At 38.3% G+C, this 13,194-nt stretch overlaps 1 protein-coding gene across 2 annotated transcripts in view; it reads right to left on the bottom strand.

Annotated features, from left to right (window-relative positions):
• Positions 1–719: 719 nt before the first annotated feature.
• The window catches only part of RHOBTB3 (Rho related BTB domain containing 3), a 56,640-nt gene continuing 44,165 nt past the window's right edge, over positions 720–13,194 (bottom strand). For both annotated transcript variants that reach the window (XM_076008201.1, XM_012773902.3), the window contains exons 10-12: positions 11,835–12,001; positions 6,761–6,857; positions 720–944 (exon numbers count right to left, since the gene is read on the bottom strand). In XM_076008201.1, the coding sequence (XP_075864316.1) occupies positions 829–944; positions 6,761–6,857; positions 11,835–12,001 (380 nt within the window). In that variant the 3' untranslated portion in view covers positions 720–828. The remainder of the gene's footprint in view (positions 945–6,760; positions 6,858–11,834; positions 12,002–13,194) is intronic.

Below are 13,194 nucleotides of genomic sequence, written 5' to 3'. Positions count from 1 at the left end.
GTTTGAGCAAGAAAACGTAGTATATTTCCTACCAGGAAATATACATGATTTGGGGGGCCTAGTGCAAAGTGAAAACAGGGGCCCTTCTTCAAACATTGTGAAGAATTTCAAGACAGGGACAGCAGAGCCTTGAATCAAGTGCAGGCTTTCTAAGCGTGGGGCCCTGTGGGTCCATGCAAGTTCCATGCTGAGAAAGCCCGGCCTGTTTAGGTTTCCTGCCTCATCGGAATCCCAGAAGGAGACAAGGTAGCTCAGTTGGGGTGTCCAGATGAAAAACGGGACTTTTTTCATGATGATTCGAACATTGTCACAACTGGGAACCACGTGGCATTTCACTTTCAAAACCCCAGGTAAATTTCTATTCCTAAAATGTCTCGTTGGACTGATTACTCACTACAGGAATAGTTATACAGGGACTTTAAATGCCCTTTTATACTTTTAATAGAGCAATTAGTCAGACATGATGAAATTTCTGTATTAATCCTATATGATTTTTTAAAAATTTAAGCATCTTAACTGGGAAGGGTCTTAATAACACTAAAGTAACAGGATATCTTAAAGGGAAAATGTAGCTGTAGAACAGCTTTATATTCTAGGGTGAAGCCTTAGTTTTAGTCTACGGTATATTTTGTTCCCTTTTAAGACCACCATAGTAGTTTTTTGAAAGAGAACTAATGAACATATTAAGCTATATGGTAATTTTTTTGTTGTTGTGGTAATTTTTTTGTTGTTGTTTTTTCAGAGCCCATCTTGGTTTCATGAGAATTTTACCAGAATCCAGAGGTATCCCATTCTTCACCATAATAAAAATGTTGAGTGTATAAAAGCTCACATTACTAAGCAACGACATTTCCGGGAGTGAATATACTTCCTGTATTCTGCAAGCTGCTTCAAGTACATATTCGACGGCCATCTGTGCTTTTCAACAAAACTGCGCTCTTCCACTAAAATTTTAAGAAAAAGAATGTTAATTGAATGTATTTTATTTTGGATCCAGTTAAGATATTAACTACTGACTTCCTATTTAATAGATGAGATCCAAGATCTGCTATATACCCCCTACCCTTCCCTCAAGCCTCCCAAAATCATTTAATAACATTTAACATCTTGGTTAAATCGATCATAAGGATTCAAGTTATTATATGATATATAATTATGTACATCTTGTCCAATGCTTCATCAAGTAGTATTTGACTATTTTCCTTTTCTTTTTCAATAAAAATTTTGCTTTTCCTGGAGATAAGTGACTCACTTTCTCCATTTAGTTTGTTTTCTTTGTAGCTAACTCAATTTCCAGACTCTTCAAAGTTCTTCAATTCTGTTTCCCACCCAGCCAGTCATCAGATAGTCTATCCATTCCTGCTGTTGCTGCTGCCGCCCAGACCTGCTTCCTGCCTTAGTATCCGATCTCTCCATTCCTGAACTCTAGGCCCTTCGTTTTCTTTATTCTCTAGTTTTGGCAAAGCACTGTCTTTATTAGCTTCCTGGAAAGGGGGTATCTAAGAAGTATAATATTTTTGAGACGTGTGTGTGTGTGTGTGTGTGTGTGTGTGTGTGTGTGTGTGTGTGTGTGAAGATGGGTTCTTGCCATGTTGCCCAGGCTGGTCTCAAACTCCTGCTCTTGTGTGTGATGAAATGTCTTTAGTCTGTCCTCCAACAGGATGGATAATTTGGTTTGGTATGTAATTTCTAGGATGAAAACGCTGCTCAAGATGTTGAAGACAGTAGTACTCCACAGCTTTCCATAATAGTTCCCAAAGGTGTTAAGAACTCCAATGCCATTCTGATTCATAGTCCTTGGTAGGTGAACTGTGTTTTTGTTTTTTTTTAAGTTCTGGAAACTTCTAGATTTTTCTATTTATACTCAGTGTTCTTACATGTACCAGTGATGCACACTGTACATTTACTAAGCAGAGCACTTAGCAAATCCTTCCAATATGTTGGCTTGGGTTCTTTAGTACTGGGGTAACTTTTGTGTTACTTCTTTGATAATTTCTTCCCTACTGTTTTTTTCTTTTTTCTGTATGAACTTCTATCAGTCAGATACTGCACCTCCTAGATTAAGCCTCCAGTTATTTTTATTGATTGATTGATTGACTGATTGAGACAGGGTCTTGCTCTGTCTCCCTTACTAGAGTACAGTGGAGTCTGCATCACTCACGGCAACCAACTTCAAACTCCTGGGGCTCAAGCTATTCATACTGCCTCAGCCGCTGGAGTAGCTAGGACTATAGGTGTGTACCATTACACCTAGCTAATTTTGTTTTTTGATTTTTTTGGTAGAGATAGGTTCTTGCCATGTTGCTCAGGCTGGTCTCAAACTCCTGGCTTCAAACAATCCTCCCACCTCAGCCTCCCAAAGTGCTATCTATGATTACAGACATGAGCCACTATGTCTGGCTCAATTATTTTTAAAAATCTCTCCTGTATTTTTATCATTTTGTCCTACTTTCTAGGAGATTTTTCTTACCTTTACCTTTTAATTCTTATGTATTTAGTTTTTTAAACTATCATATTTTTAATTTCTAAGAACAACTTTTTGTCCTTTTATTTTTTTTAATTATGGTAAAATACGCATACCATAAAATTTACCATCTTAACCAATTTTAAATGTACAGTTCAATAGTGTTAAGCACATTCACACTGTTACACAACTAACTTCCAGAACTCTTTTCAATTTGCAAAACTCTACCCATCAAACAGCTCCCTACTTCCCCCAGTCCCTGGCAATCATCATTCTACTTTTGTCTCTGTGAAAATTGTTTATCTTTAATAATGTTCTAGGCAGGACTAGAACCTACCTAATTGTCTAGTCCTACCTAGAACATTATTAAAATCCTACAAAGAATATCTCTTACTCTTTGAGGATATTAATTTCAGGGTTTTTTCTCTTTTTTGTAGGTTTTCTTCTATTCCTGTGTCTCCCTATTCCTTTATTCTCTTCTATTTTTTTCTCTCTCTCTTCTCTCTTCTCCCTCTCCCTCTCCCTCTCCCTCTCCCTCTCCCTCTCTCTCTCTCTTTCTTTTTGAGACAGAGTCTCATTTTGTTGCCCAGGCTAGAGTGAGTGGCGTGGCGTCAGCCTAGCTCACAGCAACCTCAAACTCCTGGGCTCAAGCGATCCTCCTGCCTCAGCCTCCCAAGTAGCTAGGACTACAGGCACACGCCACCATGCCCGGCTAATTTTTTGTATATATCTATTTTTAGTTGGTCAATTAATTTCTTCCTGTTTTTAGTAGAGACGGGGTCTCGCTCTTGCTCAGGCTGGTTTCGAACTCCTGACCTCAAGCGATCCTCCTGCCTCAGCCTCCCAGAGTGCTAGGATTACAGGCGTGAGCCACCACACCCGGCCCTATTTTTATTTATTTTGTTTCATTTTTGTTACCTATCTTTCATGTCAGAGATTGCTTCAAATATCTGCTGATCCTCAACGATCTCTCTGTACTTAAGCGAGAGATACCGGAAAGCTCTCTGGAAACCTTTCAGGCACGGCAGGACTTGCTGACTGGTGGGACGCGCCACAGCGTGACTGAGCAGGATCTCAGTCCTGCTGGCTCCACTGAGAGAATCCCCAACGATGGCACCTGCACGTTTTGTCTCTGAGGACAGAGAAGCGTGCTCCAGTTTTGTGCCCAGGGTATGGGGGTCAAGGTGGCGAGTACCTAACTGCCAGCATTCTAGAACCTGGATATGGAGAAGAAGCTGACGCTTCACTGAATGACGCTTCGCTTCATTTTCACATAACCCCCAAATGTGAATCCAGCTCCTCACCCCTGATCTCAGTCATGCCTAGAGTTCATGGTTCTAGAACTTCTTTGGTTTAATTTCTCCAGAAATAAACCTCCCATTTCCTATGAAGATGCGGAAGCAGCTGCCTGCCTGGGTGGAGCAGGTGTGGCAGAAGTTTCTTAATTAATATTCAACTGATTCTACTACTATTGGCCCCACGCTCCATTCTGGTTTCTGAAACACCAGGTGCCAGGTATTTCTAAGGCTCTTTGGGATTTTGCTGAGTGAATCAGCTTGTTTTTCATCAGTATCTGCTTCTGTAGGCACTTAGGTTTCCCTCTGCTAAGTCAGTTTCCACTTCTCCATCTGCTGTTTAACCTCATCTATTATAATTTGGATTAACAAGGTCTTGATCCAGGTGTAGGACCTGGATAAAAAGAGACAAACTAGCTGCTCAGGGAGATTAATTCTAGGTTTCAAGGGTGACATGAGACTACTCCCTCAGTTAAGATAAAAAAAAAAAACAAAAAAAAAACAAAAACAGAGAATTGTCATTACAGATGAGCTCTGGCAGCCAGCAAAGACAGAAACAAATGAAGAAAAACTCGTAATATTTAATACATAATGTAGTACTGAGCTAAATTAAACTGTGAGACTAATGAATCCATAAATGCCAAGAGTAACACATTCTTGTGCATTGCTGTTTGTTTTCAAGAGAACAGTATATAAAAACCCAACATTTGATGAGCTATTTAACTGGGTTCTTATGTATCTGTGCCTGTACTGACATGAGATCTTCAGTCTCGCTTTCTGATTTCTAAACGCCTCCAGAAATGAAAAATTCTCAGTCAAGAGAAAACAATTCTCAGAATTCTAGTAATAATTTGATAACATTTGAGACTGAAAATAAGCAATTCTACAAGGAAGCTGTAAAGTAATTGTGACGAGAACCTTTCCCAGCTTCAAGTGACCTGGCGAAGTGAGCCAGAAATAAGGAAATGGAGAAGAGAAGTGACTGTGACCCTCTGAAGAGGACTTGCTCCTTCAGTGGGCAGCCACCACCCAGCTCCAGGCTGCTGTCATGTGAGAAGATGGGCCTGGAGCAGCCAGATCTTTTAGCTTTTCAAAAGAAGCCATGAATTTGGAGTTTTAAAATGCCAGCTCTGTCTCTGTCTGTCTGTCTGTCTGTCTGTCTGCCTGTCTGTCTGTCTCTCTCTCTCTCTATATATATATAATATTAATATATGTGGTCCAAATAAAATCCCTTAGCAGGCTACATTTAACCAATGTAACTGCTGATTTAGACAATTAAATTCCCCCTTATCCAAAGGGGTGGGGCTTTTTTTTTTTTGTCTGCTCCAGAGGATGACATATCACAGCAGGCTCCTGGCCATTGACCAGGCGCTGCAGAGTGACAGCTCTCAGGATTCCCTTTTAGTTCCCATCAGAGGAAGAGAAGACAGTCAGGGACACGGCCTCAGCCCCTCAGCTTGCCACCTCACACACCCTGGGGCCCTGCTTTCCACCATGTCAGGTGGCCATGACAGACTCTATAGGCAACTGGATAAGTAATAAAATATAATAAAAATTAATAACTGAAAGGATTTATAGAGCACGTTTCTCCCAAGGTGGTAATAGAACTCCCTGTATACCATACATCTACACAAGATAGGAAGTGGAAAAGAATCTTACTCTGCTTCCACAAATAAAGGTGACCTGAGGTGGCATAATGAAGGTGGTTCAAAGGCCAACATGCAGTTTACTTCATTTTTAATTGGCTTCTTAAAGAATAACTATATAAGAATGTCGCTTCTGGCAGCAGGCAGAAGCACATCTTATCTTTAGGAATGGACTTTGTTTTTTCTTGCACAAAGTAGATGGTTAATAAACACTTGTTTTGTTTAGATGTGATTATGTGTCTCTACTGTATTAATAGTTGAGTTCTAAGTAAGGAGACTGAATAGACACGTGACGTTTGTTGAATGGCTTAATACCTCTGTCAAAAACCGTGTGTTCCTTGCTTTCCTTAATTGCATGAGTAGATGAATGAAACCAAGGGATTTTTATATCTTTTACCAGCAGAATCTTTTTTACAAAGTAAAATTTTATGTAGAACTCTAAGATACAAAAGACAGAAAAGAAGGAGGGAAGGGACTGAGAGCTGTACATTTTTGATTCTCTTCCCTCACCCTGATTCCCTTCCTCTGTCTCTCCTCACTTCCTCCCTACTTTCTGCCCCCTACCCTAGAAGACCTTCAGGCATCTCTAGGGAGATTTCTTTGTCCAGAGTTTAACTACTTGACTAAGTAATCTTTCATTTCCTTTTCTATTTTTCTTTGAGTCTGTACTAGGTAATAACATGAGCAAACCACTGTATCTAAACTGATTGCCTACTCTTCCAGCTACTATATTTTCATTTTTTCCTTCTTAGGCAGTACTAAGAAGCTTGCCCTTTGATTGGTTTTAATCTTTGTAATTGACCTTGGAAATCACATTACATACACTCTCGGCTCAGTAAGTTTCGTAACACTCCTTGGTAAATAATTGCTATTCAAAAGTAACATGACAGACACCTATATAGATATACTTAATAAATTTAGATATCCAGCACAATAAAACTGTACATTATATAGTTAACAGTTAAATTCCTTTATAAAAAAATTTTAAATCTGTACTGTTCAAATTTTGCTTCTGACTTAGGTAGTTAAACTTAAGATCCTGTTTATCACAACTGAATGCCACCTAAGGACACACTTCACCCCCTTATCTATTTCAGGGAAAAAATGCATTTAAAAATGGATGGGAGCTATAAAATAGTCATTAGAAAACTTCTTGTGTAACATAAGTCAAGCTGCTTATGTAACACAGGTGACTATAATTTAAGTGTCCTCAATTACCACATTGCATAATTTAAAAGAAATGCATTACATTGACTATTCTTATTTTGTTAAAACTACTTTTCTACAAATGATGTCTCAGACCTAAGAACAAATAACATAAAGTTTTCTTTTCAAAACAGAAATTGACAATCTACCTGAAAGATCCTGAAATTCAGGCTTTTGACTGAAGATGAGGTAGTTAGTGGCAATGAAATGAAGTAGCCAGGTTGAAAGGCAATCAGAGTGGTGAAACTGCAAGAAAAATGACAAATGAAACAATATTGCACATCATGACCATCAGTATGATGACAACATCAAGAGGATGGTCTGGGAGAAATCGTGGAGAGCCCATACCCATGTTCAATGTGTCTATTTATGATGAAGCCTTTAGTCTACGTGACAGCAGAAAGGAAGGCGAAGGATTATTAACAAATATCAAAAATACACCATTCGATGAAGAAATCGAATCCACAGGGAATACAGGCTAACGCTGTGGGAGTGGACAAATGTCTTTAAGCAGACTCATGGCTGTGGTTAACAGATTATTTGAGGTTCTTTTTTTTGACACAGAGTCTCACTGTGTTGCCCAGGCTAGAGTGCCATGGCGTCAGCCTAGCTCACAGCAACCTCAAACTCCTGGGCTCAAGCAATCCTCCTGCTTCAGCCTCCCGAGTAGCTGGGACTACAGGCACTTGCCACCATGCCCGGCTAATTTTTTTCTATTTTTAGTTGTTTGGCTAATTTCTTTCTATTTATAATAGAGACGGGGTCTCGCTCTTGCTCAGGCTGGTTTCGAACTCCTGATCTTGAGTGATCCTCCCAGAGTGCTAGGATTACAGGCGTGAGGCACCGCGCCCGGCCTATTTGAGGTTCTTGAAGGTTTGCTTTAAGCCTTTAATATAAGTCATGGAATTCACTAACCACACTTATATCTGTGTAGCAGATTATGGTGAGCAGTATCTACACAAGTTCTCATGAGGAACAAACCAGAAATTATTTTGAGGAGGAAACATCATTGGCCTAAGGGTGTGGGTTTCAATGTGTAAATATTTCTAAGAGAAAATTATGTCCAAGTAGTTCCTTTTAACAGGAAGTACTGCTACGCTGTGCAGGATTCCCAGCTCAAATCTCCTCATTCTGAATTCTAACAGCTGCTAGGGGAGCGAAGACTCAAAGCCACCTGGCCATTGGCATTACCTTGTGCCAAGCAGTGACACTTACTGACCTATCCAAACACTAGTTCAGATGGCAGTAACTTGTTGGCAGGCAACTTTGGTACCTGAGTATGGTTCTTTTAAAATTATTGCTATTGTGGTACAATATGCATAACAAAATTTACCATTTTAAACAACTTTAAATGTACAAGTCAGTGGCTTTAAGGACATTCACATGGTTGTGCAGCCAATATCACTATCCATTCCAGATCTTTTCTATCACCCCAAACTGAAACTCTGTACCCATTAAACAGTAACTCCCGCTTTTTTCCCACCCCAAGCCCCTGGCAACCACTATTCTACTTTCTGTCTCTATGAATTTAACTATCCTAGGTAATACATGTAAGTGAAATTGTGCAATATTTGTCCTTTTGCATCTGGCTTTTACTTAGCATAATGTCTTCCAAGTTCATCCACATTGTAGCACACATCAAAATTTCATTCCTCTTTAGGGCTGAATAATATTCTGCAATATGTATATGCCACATTTTGTTTATCTATTCATCTGCTGATAGACACTTAGGTTGTTTCCACCTCTTGGCTAAGGTGGACACTCAAAAATATTAAATAAGCAATGAGTAATACTAAATTGAAAGATTTATAATCTCAAATCTTAAGGAAATAACTCAAGGATTTGTTCTTTTAAAAAGTCATATAGTGTGAGAGTATTTTAACACGCAAATTCACAAGTCCCTCTCATTTTCATTACATAAAATCAGAAGTTTTAAATTAGAAGAGACTTTACAGTTCATCTAATCCCACGTCACATTTTAACAGTCTTCTAGCAGATGGATGTGAGTGATCTCAAAAACCTTCAGCTATTTTAAGCTACCTTTAGCTAAATAGCTATTTTAAGAAGCCACCACTATTAATAGATGATTAACCCAGAGCTGATAACATCCCACCAGAAGGTCAGGACATTGCCTAAGAGCTGAGACTTTGGAAGAGAAGGGCTATCTTAGAAATGAATAGCTGTCTACAAAAACATTCTTAAAATGAAGAATTTTATTTTTGACCAAGATTTAAGATATCATAATTGTGAGCTCTTGGCAAGAGATGGGATACATCTCACTATAAAGACGAGGTTTATATGAAAGAATATATTCTGACCTAAGAAAATAGGCCTAAACTGAAATAAGCAACAGACTAAAAAAGAAAGGCATTTTTTTTTTAAGATAATGGTCTTTATTGGAAAATAAAATAAAATAAAACTAGCATTTACAACTTGGAATGGACATAAATTGTAATTTCTTGAACAAAAGAAAGGCATTTTTAAAACCATAAACTAAATGCTATAAAACTTAAGAGCTAATATATATGAAGAATGTGGAGAAAAGATCCGACAACTCTCAGAAATAAAACCTGTAGCCTCAGGTAGCCAAATATTAATATATAGTTTATAAGTAACAAAATTAATTTAATGGTTTTTGTTTTTTCTTTTAGAGACAGGGTCTTGCCTTGTCACCCAGGCTAGAGTGCAGTGGCTCAATCACAGCTCACTGTAACCTCAAACTCCTGGCCTCAAGTGATCCTCCACCTTGGCCTCCCAAAGTGCTGGGACTACAGGTGTGGGCCACCGTGTCCAGCCAATTTAAATTTTTAATGTGAGAATAAATATGACTTCATAAGAATCACCAAAGCTTGGATAGATGGAGTTTAAACGTGAGTAGAGATAAGGAATATCTAGCTCAGTCTGAAGAAAGTGATCTGATTAAGGGAAACAAACTTCTGTATTTTAAGATTTCACTTTAATGGAAATACAGGAAGCCTGGCAGAGAGGTGGGAGAAATGAGGGGAAAGTGAATACAGAGGTGAGAAAATACCAAAACTGCTCCTCTCTGTAAGAAGGCATGAATGCTGCCTTCCTGATGCTCAGTACAAACTGGCAAGGATGACAAGAGAGTGATTAGAAATTTTCATTATTCAGAGAGCTACTGGGAGTCTAATTCTGCTAAAAGACAATTTCACCTCCTAAAAGTCAGAGAAATGGTGAAGGAAAAGTTAACCAAATTCTGATGGACAGGATGAACTGGCTGGTGAAGTGAAACCTCAAAATAGGAACTTCAAGAGAACTTGGGAAGAACATTACCTGTTATCTGAGATTCATAATTGCCAAGTTAGGGACCACTAGGAATAGGATAAAGGACGATTGGTAAATTTAGGCTTAATATTAGCAAATAAAAAAGTCTTCAGAAACAAAAAATAAAATTTAAAATGAACTGGTATCTTAGATTTTTATTTAATCTAGGGGTGGGTGGGGGGAAATAAGAATAATCATAAACAGAACTCAGAGAATCAGGGAAAACAAATAGAGAAGAATTTGCGACAATGCAATCATAAATAATGCTGAAGAGGAACCAAGTGTGTGTGTGTGGTGTGGGAAGGTACCTAAAGAAACCAATGCAACCACAGAGAGGTTCTCTTCTACATAAACTATTTAAAAATATACTAAAAGACAGGGCAAAAGAAGCTTGTGTCCATTTTTTTTTAAGTATGATGAACTTGTTAGGATAGTATGAGAATACATCAAAAATTCCAAAAAGAATGAAAGACCATTTTTAAACCAAATTTAGAGGGCAGCTATTTGTTTATCCTAAGCTTAATGTAAACATATTACAAAGACAGATCAGGGTTCATTTTTAAATTTGTTTTTATCCCTAATGTTAAACACATATGATTATAAGTCTTGACTATGAGAGAACTCAAGTCCAGAATAGTTAAGGAGGTAATAAGAGAAGACCTAGAATGCTTTAAATGAATTCCCTTCCGTGCCCAGGAATGTGAGTGTTGATTAAAGGATTCATGTCAACCGGGGGCAAGCTTTTAGCTGCCACAGAGCTCTGGCCTTTGCCACACCATGTGGCTCCATTTTAGCAACTTGGATGAAGACACAGTTGTGATGCCTTTTTAACCTTGGGTGTCAAAGATGATAGGGATAGATAGTATGTTGTACGCCAGATAATATTTTAAGAAGTCCTGACACTTTGTAGTGACGGATCAAATACATTCCCGTGAAAAAGGTCTAGAGGGCTCAGCTTCCTGCAAGTTCTGTGCACATCAGCAGTGTGCTGTAACTGCCACAAGCACTAACACAGTTTCAGGCAGCAGATGGAAGGGCAGAATAAATGGCCCACCTGAACAACCTTTCTGCTTCTAGGAATAAAAGAAAGTAGCAATGGGGAGACGACAGAATTTTGACTGGGACTATATCCGGGAGTTCGGGAAGTCAATTTCAACACAGCAATCCTATTTTATTTGCAGATCTGGCCCAGATTTATAATCCTAAGATCTTTGTAACTACAGTTACCCACAGTTAATTTAATTGTGTAACCCCCTTCTGTTCCCTACAATGAGTAGCAGTACAATTCTTAAAACCAAAAAGGCCCTGAGCTGAGAAAAGGATCTGACAAAGTGTGGTATATACTGCATTGATTCTCACCCTCAAATGTTTTTTCTAACTAGATTCCTAATACAGTGAGACAGACCAACAAAAGGCATTTGCAAGGATTAATGAAGTTCGCCAATATCTCCTACCTTCAACTGGAACTTCAAAACATGTTCATGAAATGAATGGAAAAAAAATGAAGAACTAAATGAGATTAGCTTAACCATTTCTATCAGTATATATGGACCAATCTTATAGTTTTCCTTTTAGGAACCCTAAGATGTGATCTTCTGGGGAAATCCAATATACATTCTATTTTCTATAATGCTTATGTGACACAGGATAGCCCCACACTCAGACGACTTTAAGTGCTAAGAGCCACTCTTAAGTTGAGAAAAACTCCATCTCCATTAATTTCACTTCCTTACAAAGGGACTGTACAAAAACCCTAATGCTACAAAATCGCCTAGCCAGAGAAACTGTTGTGAAGGCACGTTAGCTTCATTTAGCCAAACTTCCTAATGAAGATGAGTCATAGATCTTAAAATTAACAGAAATTTTTAAATAGTATCATTTTAATAATACTTTATAAAAAAAAAATCAGGCGACCAGATACACAGGGCCAATTACCTTGGCCTTCTTGAGCAGGTCAACGATATCAAGGTTCATGGATGCCAGCTCCCTGCTCGGCATGCTCTGCAGCTGGGTGATGATGAAGAGCTCGCAGATGTGCTGCAGTCTGGACACCTGGTACATCTCAGCACAGATGAGGAGACACATGGCCTGGAAAATGCCGGCTGATGAGAGAAGGGAAATAAGAGAAAACGGACAATAAAACCGTTTCTTTAAATGACCAAAGAAAACCACACCCACACAACAACTACAAAAAAACCCCACACACAGACTGCATCATCCAGTGTAGAAGAGAACGCCTAAGAAAAGCCTCAGGGAGGCAACATGCTACATTAGATATTAGATTCCACTACATTTTTAAAAGAATCCATTTACGCCTCCATACTCAGAAGTGGATCTAGTCTTTCTATATTTTTAATTCTTCGGAGAAGGTGATTTCATAATTGCCCTCAACAATCAATTCCAGAACTATCAGGTCAATCTTTCATTAGCTAAACTGAATCCTTGCAATTTTTCTTTCCTGGCTTTAGTCTCCAGGTTGTTTGTTTGTTGTTTTGTTTTTATTGTGGTAGAATAAACATAATAAAATTTGCCATTTTAACCATTTTTAAGCATACAGTTCAGTGGCACGAGGTACATTCACATCGCTGTGCAGCAACCATCACCACCATCCATTTCTAGAACTTTTTTCAAACTGAAACTCAGTACCCATTACATAATAACTCCCCAGTCCTCCCCTTTCCCCCAGCCCCTTAGCAACCACCCAGTTTGGTTTTTAAAAAAATACTTCCCTAGAAGTCTGATTTTTCATGTAATTCTCTGTCTTGTCTCTCCTTAAATTTCTTAAAATCTTTTGTGGCTATAAAACCAAGAACATTGTGTATGGTAAATATTTAACATCATGAATAGATTACCTTTCTTTCTGTGATCTTCTCAATGCATATATGCCAGTATCTGGCTTAACTTTTTGATTATTGATTTTGACTCATTTCCCTCCACAATTTTACCACTTTTCAAAGTACTTGGTCTTACATAGTTATTATTGCTTTCCTGAACAAATTTTTCTAATGAGCAAGATAAAACTTAAAATTAGTAGTTTCAATTACACTAGCGAGAGGATGATTGAAAAAGCCAAATTTTCTGATTATTTCAAATCTGGTCAAATTTTTGAGTTAATATACAAATTTGCCAATAATGAAATAATACACAATAACCCTCATTTCCAGTAAGAACCAGTGCTTTCATTTTTATTAGGCAAAGATGACAAGTCAGTCTTTAACACTGATAGAAACATCTGTAACTGGCTCCACAATACTCTATAGCAAGCTGCAAGACCAGAGTTAGTTCAATTTATAAA

This window comes from Microcebus murinus, chromosome 11 (genome assembly GCF_040939455.1).
Source record: "Microcebus murinus isolate Inina chromosome 11, M.murinus_Inina_mat1.0, whole genome shotgun sequence".
NCBI classification, from domain to species: Eukaryota; Metazoa; Chordata; class Mammalia; order Primates; family Cheirogaleidae; genus Microcebus; species Microcebus murinus.
The sequence above is the reverse complement of the archived record's forward strand: the minus strand, read 5'-3'. Positions and strand labels throughout refer to the sequence as shown.